At 47.1% G+C, this 13,413-nt stretch overlaps 1 protein-coding gene across 1 annotated transcript; it reads left to right on the top strand.

Annotated features, from left to right (window-relative positions):
- The first annotated feature begins 5,064 nt into the window (after positions 1-5,064).
- On the top strand, positions 5,065-5,407 carry CC2H3orf35 (chromosome C2 C3orf35 homolog). Its single transcript, XM_030330093.1, is given in 2 exon segments — positions 5,065-5,331; positions 5,333-5,407. Coding segments are annotated over 2 exon segments (342 nt in total).
- Positions 5,408-13,413: the final 8,006 nt, after the last annotated feature.

The raw sequence follows: 13,413 nt of genomic DNA on the forward strand, positions 1-13,413 counted from the left end.
TGGCCTTGGCCGATCCTGAGATCCTGAGATCTCAGAATTGTTGCCGAGCAGGGCCTGCTCTGTTTCTTCTATTGTTCCCTTTCGGAGTTGGCCTCTTGGTGCTGTGCGGTCCCATGTGTCCTTACCAATTTCCTGCCTGCAGGATCTGTCCGTTTCTGATAAGGGGGTGTTGAGGTCTCCAACCACAATAGTGGATGCATTAATTTCTTTATTTTGATTGTCTGCAGTTTGAGTATGATATGCCTGGGTGTAGAGGTTGGAGCATTTATCCTGCCTCGCGTTCTCTGAGCTTCCTGGATCTGTGGTTTGGTATCTGATGTAAATTTGGCGGGGGGGGGGGTACATCTCAGTCATTACTGCTTCAACTATTTCTTGCGTCCCTTTCTCTCTTCTTCTGGTGTTCCCAGTATGCATATGTTACACGTGTCGTAGCTGTGCCATGGTTCCTGGGGACCCCGTCCATGTTTTCCCCATCTCAGTTCTCTTTGCTTTCCAGTTTTGGAGATTCTCATTGACGTAGCCTCAAGCTCACAGAGTCTCTCCTCAGCCGCGTCCTGTCCACTGAATGAGCCCCACAGAGGCATATTCTTCATTCCTGTGACAGTATTTTGGGTGTCTAGCATTTAAAACAGTTATTTCTTAGAATTTCCGTCTCTGTGCTTACATTCCCCATCTGTACTCATTTGCCGTCTACTTTTTCCGTTAGAGCCCTTAGCATAATCATCAGAGTTACTTAAACTCCAGGGCTGATCGTTCCAATATCGCTGCCATATCTGACTCTAGTTCTGATGGTCACCCTGTGTCTTCAAATTGTGTAATTTGCCTTTTTACTATGCTTTATATTTCGTGTCGAAAGCTAGACGTGTATGGCCTGGTGGGTTCAGACAATGTGTCTTTTTGGTTCATAGGTCTCTGGGTCAAGAGGAACCATAATACACTTGATGCAGAGAAGTTACCCCTAGATGGACTTTGAGTTTGATGCTATGATTGACATTCCCCCTCCCCCCACCCCCCGGGGAGAGGGTGAGCATCTTTTGCCTGAATATTTGACGATCAGAAAGATGGACGATGTGTTATTAGGTTTGTCCTCCAACCATTTTTAGCTCTCTACCACCCAGACACTTGGCAAAAATATACATATGTGGGGATAGAGACCGGCAATGTCTTCTCAGGTGGCTACTAAGTGAAAGCGTGTGGAGCAAAGTCCTTGCTGATCTACAGCAGGCCCATGAGGGCAATGGACCTCTAAGCCGCTACGATCTGGAGGTCGCTTGTTAACTCAGATAAGGCAGCTTGACCTGATAGGCTTCTTTAGGTCTTGATTCACATGTCACCTTCTCCTCTAGGCCTTCCTTTTTTAAAAGGTTACCTGTTTATTTTGTGGGGGGAGGGGCAGGGGGAGGAAGAGAGAGAGAGAGAGAGAGGGAGAGAGAGAATCCCAAGCAGGCTCTGTGCTGTCAGCGCGGAGCCCCGTGTGGGGCTCAATCTCACGAACCCTCAGATCATGACCTGAGCCGAAATCAAGAGTCGGATGCTTAACTGACTGAGCCCCCCAGGCACCCCTGATCCAAGCCTTCCTGGGCCCTGTATAAAATAGCTCCACATCCCCGGAATCCCTTACCCTCTTCCCCACTTTGTATTTCTCCACGAAGACCGTCTCCATTGAACATTATAGAGTTTGCTCAGTTATTCTGTTCTCTCTCTCCCTCCGGGGCACCAGAGCATCATCTGCCCAGCTAATGATCTCGGGGCTCATGAGTTCGAGCCCCGCGTCGGGCTCCGTGCTGACAGCTCAGAGCCTGGAACCTGCTTTGGATTCTGTGTCTCTGTCTCTCTCTGCCCCTTCCCTGCTTGTTCTCTCTCTCTCTCTCTGTCTCAAAATAAATAGACATTTTAAGAAAATTAGGGGCGCCTGGGTGGCTCAGTCAGTTAAGTGTCCGACCTTGGCTCAGGTCACGATCTCATGGTCTGTGAGTTCGAGCCCCACGTCAGGCTCTGTGCTAACAGCTCAGAGCCTGGAGCCTGCTTTGGATTCTGTATCTCCCTCTCTCTCTCTCTGCCCCTCCCCGTCTTATGTTCTGTCTCTCTCTCTCAAAAACAAAATAAACATTTTATTTATTTATTTATTTAAGGATTTGTAGATGGGGTTTTTTTTAATGTATTTTTTTAATTTTATTTTTTATTTTTTAAAATTTACATCCAGGGGCGCCTGGGTGGCTCAGTCGGTTCAGCGCCCGACTTCGGCTCAGGATATGATCTCACAGTCCGTGAGTTCGAGCCCCGCATCAGGCTCTGTGCTGACAGCTCAGAGACTGGAGCCTGTTTCAGATTCTGTGTCTCCCTCTTTCTCTGACCCTCCCCTGTTCATGCTCTGTCTCTCTCTGTCTCAAAAATAAATAAACGTTAAAAAAAATTAAAATCTACATCCAAATTAGTTAGCATATAGGGCAACAATGATTTCAGGAGTAGATTCCTTAATGCCCCTTACCCATTAAGCCCATCCCCCTTCCCACAACCCCTCCAGTAACCCTCTGTTTGTTCTCCATATTTAAGAGTCTCTTCTGTTTTGTCCCCCTCCCTGTTTTTATATTATTTTTGTTTCCCTTCCCTTATATTCATCTGTTTTGTCTTTTAAAGTCCTCATATGAGTGAAGTCATATGATTTTTGTCTTTCTCTTTCTAATTTCCTTTTCATAATACCCTCCAGTTCCATCCACATGGTTGCAAATGGCAAGATTTCATTCTTTTTGATTGCCGAGGAATACTCCATTGTACATATATATACCACATCTTCTTTATCCATTCATCCATCGATGGACATTTGGGCTCTTTCCACACTTTTTGGCTATTGTGGATAGTGCTGCTATAAACATGGGGGTGCATGTGTCCCTTTGAAACAGCACATCTGTATCCCTTGGATAAATGCCTAGTACTTTAATTGCTGGGTCGTAGGGTGGTTCTATTTTTAGTTTTTCGAGGAACCTCCAGACTGTTTTCCAGAGTGGCCGCACCAGCTTGCATTGCCACCAGCAGTGCAAAAGACATCCTCTTCCTCCACATCCTCACCAACATCTGTCGTTGCCTGAGTTGTTAATAAAAATAAAATAAACATTTTAACAATTTAAAAACATGTGTTAGGGGTGCCTGGGTGGCCCAGTCGATTGAGCATCCAACTTCGGCTCAGGTCATGATCTCGCGGTCTGTGAGTTCGAGCCCCGTTGTCAGGCTCTGTGCTGACAGCTCGGAGCCTGGAGCCTGTTTCGGATTCTGCGTCTCCCTCTCTCTCTGACCCTCGCCCGTTCATGCTCTGTCTCTCCCTGTCTCAAAAATAAATAAACGTTAAAAAAATTTTTTTTTTTAAATGTGTTATTATCTGTCTCCCTCTGCCATCAGACTGTGAGTTCATGAAGGCAGGGAGAGTGTGAGTTTGGGTTCCACTGAAAGCAGACCGTGAGACAAGGACTTTGGTGCCAGTTCTTCATTGGGAGGTGACCCCAAGGCGCACAAGAGAGAGGGTTGGGGGAAGACAGACAAGGAAGGGGCAAAAGCAGTAAGGGATGCATTAATCAGCTCATTGCTGCTCTGACCTGGGGGTCAAGACTTCTGAGACCCTCTGAGAAGCCCTGCCAAACCAGCCCCAGAGATTTTCCACCCAGAGATTAAAACCAAAAACCTGGGGCATCTGTCCCCAGCTCCTGTCCCTTGTCGGCTTCAGTTTGCGTTAAACCTCTGGCACGCCCGGGCAGCCTTGCGCGTGGGCCACACAAGCTTCCAGTGCTGGGAAAAGTCTTCAGGGGGAGAAGCAGGGAGGTACACCCGGTCCCCAGGAACGGGAATGGTCCGTCACAGTTGTAGGCGGGTCGGGGGCCTGCAGGGGCGGGGCGAACATCCACACCATCTGTCATAGGGATTTCTTTTTCCCCTAAATTTTTGAAACTAGAATAGACACTTGTAAGTGTGTCCCCACCATTCATTTCCCCTTTTCGTATCACTTTCATTTCCATTGTCCTTTGAAAAACCACTTCGTCCAATTTCTCAGCCTGGGGCTTTGGTTGGGACCGTCCCCACCCCTCGTTCCTGGGCATGGGCCCCTCCCTGACCCTCAAGGTCTTAATCCAGCCACCTGCTGTCACTCACCTCTTCTTTTGGTCTCCGCCCCACAGTGATCTGTTCGGGGACAGACACACGACTTGTGTGGGACCAGCGTGAGAGAGTAAATTCTAGGGCTTGCTCTCTCTTTCTCTGAGTGATGTGGTGTAAAGGTGTGAGGTCTGGAACAACCGCAGCCATTTTGCCACCATGAGAAAGCTTGGCACTTCCGGACTGACTTCGTGAAGCCCAGAGAGAAAGCCAAGAAGAAGGAGGGAGGAGAGGGAGAGAATATGGGCCTTTGGAGACATCTGGAACTCCTGGATCCAATCTCACTTGAAGCCAAGATTAAATCTAGGTTTTTAACTGACATACCCAATAAAAAAACCCCTTTATATTATGCGTCACTTTAAGGTGAATTTTCTGTCACTTGTGACTGAACGAGTCCTCCTTGGTTCCATACTTAACTCACAGGCTTGTTTTGAGGTTTACATAAAATAGCATTTAGGTGTGCCCGGCTGGCTCAGTGTGTAGAGCATGTGACTCCTGATCTTGGGGTCATGAGTTTGAGTCCCGAATCGGTGTAGAGATTACTTAAAAAAAATAGCATTTAGTAAAGCATGGACCACAATTAATAGCCAACGAATGGCAACCAGTATCGTTGTTATGATATGTTTATCTTTATAGTTACGTGCACGTTTTATTCTATACCCTAACATTGCCATGTTTCTGTTTATCTTTTTGGCACTGTTCAATTTCTACCCCCAAAGGAGAGGGGCCGAGGGAGGGGCTGAGCAGCCCTGGATCTCGACCACCAGCCTGAGCCTCAACGAACAGCACAGAGCCCGTGTAGGGCGGCTCTGATTCCTCCGACATCCCAGTTTCGTTCTTTGATGATATTTGTCTGTATCCAGCTTACACATAAATGCTTCCAGGCGAGTGCTCCAAATGTCTCTTTCGGAAATCTGAATCCCCATGAAAACAATGGCAACAAGAAAAAGGTGCAAGCTTTCCAGAACAAGCCCAGATTTTGAAAACGTGATAAAGAGGTTATTGTGTGTCCGAACTTTTCACACAAGAATTGGAGGAGACTTAACACCAGGAATAATAAACAGAGGAAGACCAGTTAATGCAGAGCAGATGGGCCCGCAAATGCTAAGCATCTCAACATCTTTCCCCTTGGACTTGTGGACTCAAGATGACTGAATGCTGGTTTCTTTAGTTGGAAATAAAGCTAATGCAACTGGGGAAACCTGTAAATATGGCGGGCTTGATTTCTGGGGTGGTTTTAAGAACCTACGATGTGGCAAGCATTTGAAATTCACTACTTAAATCCGGACCACAGCTCCATTTTACAGACAAGAAAAGTGAGGCTTCACTTACCGAAAGGCATACAGCCAACAAGAGAGTGAAGCCAGGATCAGTCCTAGGTCTGTCTCTGCATATGCCATTTTCCTGCAAACTAGGGTAACAGGTGAGCAGAGAAAAAGGATCATAGTCAAATCAATTTGAAAAACACTGACATATGTATATACCATCTCCCCTATATATATATATATATATATATATATATATATATATATCAGTGAGATAGAGAGAGATTAGACAGAGATCCAGGACAGAATCCTAGGGGGCTGGCAACACGAGGGAGGAATGATATATTTTACATATACATATACATATACATATACATATACATATACATATACATACATATATAGAGAGAGACAGATTATACATATATGTATATGCTACGTATATTTATATAGTAACAGTCTAATTGAGGCATAATTGCCATATAGTAAATTATACATATTTAAACCACACAACCTGATGTGTTTTGACATGTGTGTGACCTGTGAAATCATCACCACAATCAACATAATGAACACATCCATTACTCTCAAAAGTTTCCTTATGCTCCTTTGTAATTCCTTCCTCCCATCCCTCCCACCCTTAATCTCAGACAACTGCTTATCTTCTTTCCATCACTATAGATTAGCTGCATTTTCTAGAGTTTTCTATAAATGGAATCACACAATGTATATTCTTCTTTTTGCCTGTCTTCTGTCGCTCCGCATGACTATTTTGAGATTCATTCACATTGTTACGTGTTTGTTCCATTGTATGACTATGCCACAGTTTGTCTATTCGTCTGTAGATGGACGTTTACGTTGTTTCCAGTTTGGGGCTCTTACAAATAAAGCTGCTGTGCACATTCGTGGTTCAGTCTTTGCAGGACTTGAGCTTTCTTTTCTCTTGGATAGATACCTAAGAGTGGAATGGCTAGGTGATAGGGTACGTATATGTTTAACCTTTTAAAAAATATTTATTTATTTATTTTGAGAGAGAGAGAGAGAGAGAGAATCCCAAGCAGGCTGTGCACTGTCCTCACGTGGGGCTCGACCTCACAGCCACAAGATCACCCCCTGAGCAAAAATCAAGAGTTGGACGCTTAATCGACTGAACACCCGGGCGCCCCGTATGTTTAACTGTTTTCCAAAGTGGCTGCGTCTCACATTCCCACTAGCAGCGTACGAGGACCCCACTTCTTCCTCGGCAGCACTTGTCCAGCCAGTCGTTTTACTCACATTTTGCTTTATTTTGTATAAGTTCTTAAATTTTAGTTCCCGTGTGGTTAACATACCGTGTCATGTTAGTTTCAGGTGCACAACATAGTGACTCAACACCTCTGTACGTTACTCAGTGCTCATCACAGTAAGTGCACTCTTTCGCCCCATCACCTGTTTCCCCCATCCCACGCCCTCCCTTCTGGTAACCAACAGTTTGTTCTCTATAGTTAAGGCTCTGTTTCTTGGTTTGCCTCTCTGTCTCTCTCTTTCTCTCTTTTGTTTGCCTTTGCTCGTTCGTTTTGTTTTTTAAATTCCACAAATGCCTTTGTCTTTGACTTATTTCACTTCTTATATTCTCCCACTTCATCCATATCGTTGCAAAGGGCAAGATCTCAGTCTTTTTGAAAATTTTTTTAATGTTTATTTATTTTTGAGACAGAGAGAGACAGAGCGTGAGCGGGGGAGGGTCAGAGAGAGAGGGAGGCACAGAATCCGAAGCAGCTCCGGGCTCTGAGCTGTCAGCACAGAGCCCGACGCGGGGCTCCAACGCCCAGACCGTGAGATTGTGACCTGAGCCGAAGTCAGAGGCTTAGCCAACTGAGCCACCCAGGTGCCCACCCCCCAATTAAAAAAAACCCTCCCTTGACCTCCTGTATTCCTCCAATGACCGTCTCAACATCCCCTTGTCCCATCTGCACCACAACACCCGTTTAAGTGGCCCACTCTTAGCCCTTCAGGTCTCAACTGAGGATGCCTCTTGAGGGGAGCCATGAGCGCCCCCCACGAGGACCTTTGCTCTGTACTCCTAAGCACTCTCTGCCAACCATCTCCCCCCATTGCTGGCATTTTCATGTTGTAACCAAGTGATTAGTCACTAGCGTCCCTCACCAGACTGCTCTCTGGAGAGGCATGCCGGGTTCATGGCTGTGCTTCTGCACTTGTAGTCTTGGGTGTAGAGGCACTGATGTCTGAGGCCTCCTGCCACCAACATGGCGGGGGCCTTCGATATGCCAGGAATTGTTCTAATCACGTTATACAAATCTTGCCAAAAGTTCCCTAAGTGGGTACTGTTATCATTTTACATTGTATTTTTGAGGACAACGAATCTCGGAAAGATTAAGTAGCTTCAGTATTTTGTTTCGTTTTGTTTTGTTTTTACTACTGATAGGTAAATGTGGGAGCTGAGATTCAAATTCAGGAAGCTGAGGGGCGCCTGGGTGGCGCAGTCGGTTAAGCGTCCGACTTCAGCCAGGTCACGATCTCGCGGTCCGTGAGTTCGAGCCCCGCGTCAGGCTCTGGGCTGATGGCTCAGAGCCTGGAGCCTGTTTCCGATTCTGTGTCTCCCTCTCTCTCTGCCCCTCCCCCGTTCATGCTCTGTCTCTCTCGGTCCCAAAAATAAATAAACGTTGAAAAAAAAATTTTTTTCAAATTCAGGAAGCTGACTCCTGGGTCAGTGAGGCCCTTTTGGGGAAGACTTCAATTTTTTCTTAACGTTTATTTATTTTTCAGAGAGAGAGAGAGAGAGAGAGAGAGAGCGAGCAGGGGAGGGGCAGAGAGAGAGGGAGACACAGAATCTGAAGCAGGCTCCAGGCTCTGAGCTGTCAGCGCAGAGCCCGACGCGGGGCTCGAACCCACAAACCGTGAGATCGTGAGCTGAGCCGAAGTCAGATGCTTAACCGACTGAGCCACCCAGGCGCCCCTGACGTTTTTCCTTGCTTTTTATGTCTATAGGTTCTAACTTACAGGCGGTTGTGAGTGACAGCAAATGTTTTGTGGCTGTCTAAGCTCAATCATGGTATTTAGGGTGAAGTGACCCCCCAAACCGTGTCGCGAGTTCGTATGGAACGCTAACGTAGGTGTTTGTCAGGTGCTGGGTTGAGAAGCCTCATTTCCCCCCAGAACATCAGCTAGTGTGACTGGGGCTGACGGAGAGATTCTGTTGAGGCCTGTGGTGGCTAAGCGGGGTGTACGTTTCCCAGAGCCCCCTTCCCGGTGTGCTCTCGAGCTGGAGTTGGTCGAAAGGGCAATTGGCACCAGACGTGGAAGGCAAAAGGGAAGCGGTGGCCGGTGCTCTCTGAAGATCGTCGTGGTTGGATGGGTGGCAGAAGGTGCAGAAGGTGACCTTCATTTGTCCTTGCCCTCCTGTCCTCTGACCTGATATTCTTCCCACTGATGACCTCGTTAACCTGTGGCGCCCCCGGCCCTCCACTAGCTGCCTGGGGGACTGTGCGTTCTTTATCGCAGCACCTCCGGTACACGGCACAGGTCCTGTGTGACGGGTGTTCAGCACCTTAAGTGTTCGTTGACTAAACGCGTACACAGGGCTTCACGTGCATTGAGTTTGGGTTACTCAGTACGGGGCGAGAGCAAAGCAATTTTTTCTGGAGGTTTTTTCTGGAGACTCATCTGCTGTCCCACCTTTAGTCAGAGTGCCTGGGGTAGGTACCAAGTTTCCACCCCTGGGTTTGTGAGGGGAACCGGAGTCAGAACCCCCACCTCGAGGCCCAAGGATGACCGCCATATGCCTGTGTGAGCACCGCCTCATTGGTGTCCCAGGTAATGTGACCGGGGCTTCGGGTTCCACTCCGGCTCTTCCCACGGCCGCTGGCACAGACCCTTCACGGCCGCCGTGGTCCCTGGGGTTGGGGACCTGTCTCCTGCTCCCCTCTGCCCCTCAGCAGGTGCGGCCCCGCCTGTGGTGTCACCAACACAGTCACGTTCCCTCAGCCCTCGTCCAGGGAGTAAGCCTGCTTCCGGGAGGGAAGGCTGTCTCACCTCATGGGCTCAGAATCACTGTTCCCTCCTCAGCCCGACGCTGTGCATGGATGGGCTGGTCACCTTGCTTTTATGACAGGTCCCTGTCGCTGGGTTCGGCTCAGGGCCATCCGAGCCTCACTACGTACTACCGAATTCCCCCATCACGTTGCTGGAAAGATGTGTGCATTTAGAGTAGATCGTGTCTGTTTTGCAGCCTGAAGCACTTCCAGCACGAAGTCCCAGGCTCTGAAACGAGGACTGAATCCTTGTCTGACAACCTGCCCTTCCCTGAAGACAAGCCCATCCACCTCGAGTTTGCGGTAAGCCGGGGCCGCCTGAAAGAGGACACAGAGGGGCTGGGGCTGCGCTTCCATATCTCCAGGAGCGTCACCCCCGACCCCCTTCCTCGCTCCCAAGTCTCCATTCCTGTGTGCTCCACTAGGGCAGATAACCTCGGACACACTCAATTCTGGAAACTTAGTCTATGGATGTCCCATCAGAAACCTCCCCCAACCCCTGTCTCACAAGCACACACACACACACACACACACACGTACACACAGCGATATCTCCAAACCCCACTGCATTTAAACCGGGAAAATAGTGGGTGGGAACTTGAGGAAATGGCCAAGGAAGGCATTTCAGGAGTTTCCGCTGATGGTTCACATCTGGAAAGCCGGTGAGACGCAGACGTGACAATTCACCAAAGTGACTGTCGAGAGAGCCCTGAGGAAGGAGCCCGGCTGGTGCGGGCCACTGATGTGAGCTTGAGGTCGTGGCCGTGGTCATTTACTTCCCGGCTCTTCACGAGGTGCACCCAAAGCACGTGGGAGCCTGAGGTCTGGAACTTCTAAGCCAAAGAAGGCTCTAAAGTAACCCACTTAAAAATGAAGCCACCTGAAGAATAGTGTTTTGCGTCTTGTCTCCTTTCCTCCAAACAAAAACACCTAGTTTTAAATTTTTTTTTAATTTATTTTGAGAGAGACAGAGACAGTGTGAGTGGGGGGGGGGAGGGGGAGAGAGAGAGAGAGAGAGGGAGGGAGGGAGGGAGAGAGAGAATCCTTAGCAGCACAGGGCCCGATGTGGGGCTCAAACTCACGAAACCATGAGATCATGACCTGAGCCGAAGTCAGTGCTTAAACAGCAGAGCCACCCCAGTGCCCCAACACCTGTTTTTTTAGAGAGTAAAATAAAGGGGTGCCTGGTGGCTCATTTGATTAATCACTGACTTCGGCTCAGGTCACCATCTGGTGGCTTGTGAGTTCGAGCCCCGCATCGGGCTCTCTGCCATCAGCACAGAGCCTGCATCAGACCCTCTGTCTCCGTCTCTCTCTGCCCCTCCCCCACATTTTCTCTCTCTCTCAAAAATAAATAAGCACTTAAAAAATAAAAAGTAAAATAAATAGCACAGTAATAGTGGCATTAGATTGGTTCACATTTATCAGTTTCTTCCCAGAAGTTATTTAACCCTTCTAAGCCTCAATTTTTCTGTTGGTAAAAAGATCATACCCAGAATTTTGTTGTGAATATTAATGTAATGCGCTTTGCACGGCTTACCTAATAAATATTCACAACAAAATTCGGGGTATGATCTCCTTTTTACCAATGGAAACATCGAGGCTTAGAGGAGTTAAATGACTTCTCAGTCACATATCTGATGTTATGAACTGAATATATATGTCCCCCCAAATTCATGCGTTGAAGTCCTAGCCCCCCACGGGGCAGTATGTGGAGTAAGGAAGTGATGAAGGTGAAGTGCGGTCGTAAGAGTCGGGCCTGAACCGATTAGTGTCCTTACAAAAAGGGATGCCTGTGAGCTCACTCCTCACACGTGAGCACGGGGCACAGGTCGTGTGAGTGCACAGGGAGAAAGGCTGAGGGGGGAGCTCTCACCAGACGTCAGCCTTGCTGGCACCTTGATATTGGACCCGCCGTCTCCAGAACTGTGAGGAAACACACCGCTGTTGTTTCAGCCGCCCGGTCTGTCGTATGTTGTCATGGCAACCCCAGCTGACTAAGACACCTGACGAGACAAAACTACATGGGATTACAAACCCCAGCGCCTTTGCTCCATGCCCCTGCACTGCCTTCTAGAAATATCATCACTTAAACATTTGTATTTTTTTTTAAACCTTTTTATGTTTTGACAAGTGTCATGCTACTTTTAATATTTGAACGGGGGTGAGAAATATTTTAAAAACTTGGCATTATTCTATTCTATTCAGATGTATTCTAACATTGATGGCTGCAGTTTCACTAAATTTAGATCTCTGGAAAAATCTTTTTTTTTTTTTTTTTTTTTTGAGCATGGAAGCAGGTTGGAAATGTTGCACCCAATAATAACAGTTGGACTTTTGGCTTGTGAACTACTTCAGTGGGAAAGTATTTGCTTAAATCTCCGCCTGCTATGAGAGTTGAAGGTTTGCGATAGTAATTACCCTTCCCCTGAACTTTCTGAATCTGAAAACCATGTGGAAATGCAGTTTGTCTTGTAGAAAAACTAAGGCCAGGCCAGTTTTGAAGAACTGACTTTAAGACGTGCATTTAGCTAAGTATCAGTCATTTAGAGAATGATTATCTGGTGTGTGAATGATCTAGGCCCTTCTTATTTTTCTCTCCCTCCTTTGAAAATGCTGTAAGGAGACATCTGGCTTTGACCACTTTCTTCCACATGCTGGCTGGTCTCCTCCTTACCTCTGCTGGCAAAGCCCCTTCACGGGAAGCGGATGCCAGCCCCTCCACGGGTCTGCACCGTACGTAACAGGACTTTGTCGACAGTTGGGTAATGAGGGCTGACTCTAGCCCCCTTTCTTCCCCTGTTACGTGAAGGTCAAGTTTCCTTCTTATTTGGATGGGTGACAGTTTCGTATGCATAGCTCCTGTTCCACTTTTCTTCTTTTTTCCAAGGAATGGCAACACTTATTAATCAAGCAGTAGAACACCACAAACACTAATGATTCTTCTTTTATTTTTTGTTTTGTTTTTATTTTTATTTATTTTTAATTTACACCCAAGTTAGTTAGTATATAGTGCGATAATGATTTCAGGAGTAGATTCCATTGATTTATCCCCTGTATATAACACCCAGTGCTCCATCCCAACAAGTGCCCTCCCTAATGCCCCTTACCCGTTTAGCCCATCCCCCCTCCCACAGCCCCCCCCCAGAAACCCTCTGTTCTCTGTATTTAAGAGTCTCTTTCCTGTTTTTGTATTATTTTTGTTTCCCTTCCCTTATGTTCATCTGTTTTGTCTCTGAAAGTCCTCATTTGAGTGAAGTCATGATATTTGTCTTCCTCTGACTAATTTCACTTAGCCTAATACCCTCCAGTTCCATCCACGTAGTTGCAAATGGCAAGATTTCATTCTTTTTGATTGCCGAGGAATACTCCATTGTATATATACACCACATCTTCTTTATCCATTCATCCATCGATGGACATTAGGGCTCTCGCCATACTGTGGCTACTGTTGATAGTGCTGCTATCAACATGGGGGGTGCATGTGTCCCTTCGAAACAGCACACCTGGATCCCTTGGACAAATGCCTAGTAGTGCAATTCCTAGGTGGTAGGGTAGTTCTATTTTTCGTTTTTTGAGGAACCTCCATACTGTTTTCCAGAGTGGCCGCACCAGCTTGCGTTGCCACCAACAATGCAAAAGACATCCTCTTCCTCCGCATCCTCGCCAACATCTGTTGTTGCCTGAGTTGTTGATGTGAGCCATTCTGACAGTGTGGGGTGGTATCTCATTTGGTTTTGATTTGTATTTCCCTGATGATGAGTGCGGTTGAGCATTTTTTCTTGTGTCTATTAGCCATCTGGATGTCTTCTACTCATATCTTTTGCCCATTTCTTCACTGGATTATTTGTGTTTTGGGTGTTGAGTTTGATATCCTATCCACTTTTATGTCTCTAACAGGCTTTCTCTTTGATTAGTGACTTTGGCCTTATGGATCTGGCATCTTCTATATCTATGCTGGCTCTCTTAGGCAATTC

The sequence above is a fragment of the Lynx canadensis genome, chromosome C2, assembly GCF_007474595.2.
Source record: "Lynx canadensis isolate LIC74 chromosome C2, mLynCan4.pri.v2, whole genome shotgun sequence".
In the NCBI taxonomy this organism is placed as follows: domain Eukaryota; kingdom Metazoa; phylum Chordata; class Mammalia; order Carnivora; family Felidae; genus Lynx; species Lynx canadensis.